This window comes from Oncorhynchus mykiss, chromosome 10, assembly GCF_057628025.1.
Source record: "Oncorhynchus mykiss isolate SJ-2025 chromosome 10, ASM5762802v1, whole genome shotgun sequence".
Lineage (NCBI taxonomy): Eukaryota > Metazoa > Chordata > Actinopteri > Salmoniformes > Salmonidae > Oncorhynchus > Oncorhynchus mykiss.
Genome location: NC_143031.1, coordinates 73,039,860 through 73,043,842, shown reverse-complemented (window position 1 = coordinate 73,043,842; position 3,983 = coordinate 73,039,860). Strand labels below are relative to the sequence as shown.

General features: G+C 39.7%; 1 protein-coding gene across 1 annotated transcript; it reads right to left on the bottom strand.

Moving 5' to 3' along the window:
- Positions 1-1,540: 1,540 nt before the first annotated feature.
- On the bottom strand, positions 1,541-3,295 carry LOC149980191 (uncharacterized). Its single transcript, XM_090188559.1, has 7 exons — positions 3,114-3,295; positions 2,955-3,058; positions 2,600-2,755; positions 2,351-2,493; positions 2,099-2,199; positions 1,685-1,772; positions 1,541-1,558 (listed from the first exon to the last, which is right to left on the bottom strand). Exons 1-7 carry the CDS (start codon positions 3,293-3,295, stop codon positions 1,541-1,543), a joined length of 792 nt encoding a protein of 263 aa, XP_090044685.1.
- Positions 3,296-3,983: the final 688 nt, after the last annotated feature.

Below are 3,983 nucleotides of genomic sequence, written 5' to 3'. Positions count from 1 at the left end.
CAGCTTTAGTCAAATGTCACTTGTCTCAGTCTCCCAGTATCACTAAGTTAAAATATGACTTAAGTGTAGATAGAATTCACCCCATATTGAGTTATCCCAAGTATAACGATTCTCTTCTGTATCATCTGTTTATGAAAAAATATGAATAGCTGCACTTTAAAGTGCTGGTTTCTCACCAACATCTCTCTTCCTGTTGAGGGGGTTGTGCATGTGGTTGTTAACCATACAAGTTGTCACAGCAACAGGAAGTAGACAGTGGCCAGTTACAGTACACAGGACTATATGAACATTAAAATAACTTTCAGCAGTTAGTATACATCCTAAAATACACCCCAGGAGCCTCCAACATTTCAGAACATTTAACCTGGAACACACAGCATGTTGCATTTCATGTATCAGTTTCCACACATAAATCATTTTAATGACTGTTTCAAAACCTTTCCCTTGTGGTGTAAGACACCATCGTTTGGAAGACAAGTTGTGTTCTGTTTTTAAAATCTTAATAATCTGTTTGTCAAGGTTCATTTTACTCAGTTGAGTTTGGGCATTGGACATCGACCAACCTCATTTTCTTAAGGTTAACAGTTTGTGTGGCAAGTGGAAGGAGAATAACCATTGGTTTAAACTTCCACGTGTGTCTCTATGACTGTGGTGTATTTACCAGTGTTCTGAGATTCAGGTTGTTTATCTGTGCTCCTGTTCACAGTATCCTGTCCACAGTTCTTCCTGGCCACATTAACATAACTCTCCTCAGACTGCTCCATACACATATGAAGGCTCATTCTAATTGCTCCCTTAACATATACGTGGGTTTATTATGGAGCTGCACACGCTACAACAGACAGTATATTATGTTGTATATCCTGTTAAACAGCTGCTTTAGTTTATCAGTCTGTTGTGTCTGAGAACATACAGTGTTACATGTGTAGGGAGAACTTCACACCTTAACCAGTGGTTTGAGCAGACATCAACCTGCAGGAAGAGACACAACAGCAGATTGACACCATGATGAGTGTGTGGGTATGTAGCAGGCAGGTCCACTGGTGCATTGTGCTTGATTTTGCTTTTGGTCACCTACACGCTGTCCCTTGTACAGTGAAGGTTGTGAGTCATTATCATCTTTCATTAGCAAAGTTTATTTTTTGTGTATGTGTGTTTCCTCTTAGAACTGTTCTGCCCTCTGTGTGTCCAGGTCACACTGTTTTAAGTATCCAATCAAATTCAATCAGGAAACTGGTAAACCTTGTTAAACAACATTGTTCTTTATTTATTAATCTGTGACTTTGTTATTCTTATTATTAAAGTGATAAACAGGTTAATAATTTGTCCCTCCATTTTTTTACTAAGCCTAAGCCTAATGCAAATCACATGACGTTTCTAATATAAAGAGTACAAAAAGAGTACAGTATGACTACATACTCTCCTCTAAATCTAAACACAACAATTATTTGTCTTGTTTTTTATCTCTTGATAATTCTCTTAATTTTCTTCTTCCTCCTCTGTCTCTCTCTGACACTAAAGCTCAATCTCAATTAGTCTTTCATAGATTCCTCTCCTCCTGAGAGAGCGAGAAAGAGATAGGGAGAGAGAAAGAGAAAGAGAGAGAGAGAGGTTAATGTTACACCACTTTCTCACAGATCCAGTTATGATTTGTGCCACAATTGTCATCATTCCATGTCTGTACAGGATCAGCTTGTCTATAGTATATCTCAACACAGTCCTCCTGCCCAGGGAACAGACCACCATTATTAGGCTGTCCTTTCCCCCAGTACCTAAACAACACAGAACACAGAAAACCAGACAGTCAGACACTGGTGAAAACATCCTCCTCAATTATAGACACAGTCCTATGTTTTTACAGTTTTAAAGAAACACTCTGTAAGATGTAATCAAGAATGGACCATTAACAATGACATGTATGTTTTATATAATGACATTTTAATCTAAAAATATGACTTGATTTCTAAGATACATCTCTAGTTAGCATAGAATGACATTCATAAGTAGAAACATACATTTTGATGAATATGACTGGAAGCAAAATATAATTGTTGTTTTGTATCTCCATATCACAGGGTAAAATTGTAAAATCTCTCACCCTGTGGTCAGTGGGGTGCCATCCACCCACTTCCAGGTCCCCTCAGTAACAGAGTCAGTCAGGCCAATCCAGACTCTCAGGTGGAGGTTGAAGACAAATGTCTATGGTTGAAAAAGATTATGTCACCCTTAATATATTTATAAAATACTGCAAACATATAGAGTGCCGATGAAAAGAGAGAGAATCTCTCTCTCGCTCTCTCTCTCTCTCTCTCTCTCTCTCTCTCTCTCTCTCTCTCTCTCTCTCTCTCACCTGTTCCTCTCTGCTGTTTATGATCACCAGATCTGCTCCTCTCTCCAGACAGTCCTGTCTGCTCTCCTCCCAGGTTTTCTTCTCAGTAGAGAGGAAGTAGAACTTGGAGTCAAAGTATCTCCATCCCTCCTGACATTGCTGCTCTGTTGAAGAGCAAAGTTGAACACATTGAGAAACTTAGTCAGTCTCTCTATACTCAAATACCCATTGATATATAATTATTATAATTTATCACAGTTTATATCTCACCTATCACAAAAAGCTTTGCCTGAATATGGCCTTTCTCTTTAGTCAGGATGTTGTATCTGGTCTGTAACTGGTCTCTCTCTTTATTCAGGTTGTTGTATCTGGTCTGTAGCTGGTCTCTCTCTTTAGTCAGGTTGTTGTATCTGGTCTGTAGCTGGTCTCTCTCTGCAGTTGTGTTGATTTTATAAAGGGAGAAACTCTGGAACAAGTTGTTCCTTTTATCCTCAAAATCTTTGATGACTCTGTTATCTATAAAGTATAAACACACAGTTACTAGGTAAAACACCAGGTAAATAGGCCTAATAACCAGCACTTCTAACAACTAGGTGATAATCAATGAACTTGGAGACAGACTCACAGTAGACAGACAGGCCTATGATCCCAGCCAGTAGAACACACAGCAGCCCCAGACACACTGCAGCAACTAGGAAGGGTCTCTTCACTGAGCTATCAGGCTCTGTGGAAACAAACAAGAGACTTGTATGTTTTTTGTGTGTGTGTGTGTGTGTTATCTGAGTGCTGGTCTCCTGGTCCATTATCAGGGGCAGTGTCTGCTGTCTCTTCTCTCTTGGTGCTGGTCTCACCGTCTCTCAGGGTGTCTGCACTGACGTAGATATCCACAATCCTCTCCTCCATCTCAACTCTGTCAAACTTGACCTTCTTGTTCATATCTGGTTCAGCATAGATGACCTTTGACATCTTTAACAATGCCTGGGTGTTTCTTTCTATGTAGGTCTACTATACATGAAGTCTCTGCTTCTAGAATTAATGTGGTGGTCTTCCAACATGGCCACCAGGAGGCGTCGTACGTCAACTCTAAGACCTCTATACGTTAAGTCTCTGCTTCTAGTGGCATCTCTGTCTCTGAGTCATCTGTGTGTCTCTGTCTGTGTGACTACTGTAGGTGTTAACTCTAGGGAAGTATCATATATATGACACGGGTAGTTGTGGCTATGCTAATGCAAAAAATAGAACAAGTTGGCATACTTGTGTGCATACTGTGTGTATGCTTATGTGCATGTGCGTGTGTGTGTGTGTGTGAGTGTGAGAGATTGTTACAGTGGTTATTGTTAAACCATTTTCTGCAGAACAATATAAATCATTCCATGTCTCTACATGTTATCTTTCCAGAGTATATCTCAACATGGGACTTGCTATTTGTGATGATGGACAGGACACTATCATACCAGGAACATATAGATCATAGAGGGGAAGTGGAGAACAAAGACTAGTTGTTAAGATATATTAAATATCATATGTAACAGCCCCAAGATAATTCAGGGAGTTTCCAGAACTCCTCCTTCCTTTCACCTTTCTGCTGATTTGGACCCTCTGTTTACTCCCAAATATACATCAACATGTTCAGGAGGTCCAGGACAACGAACAT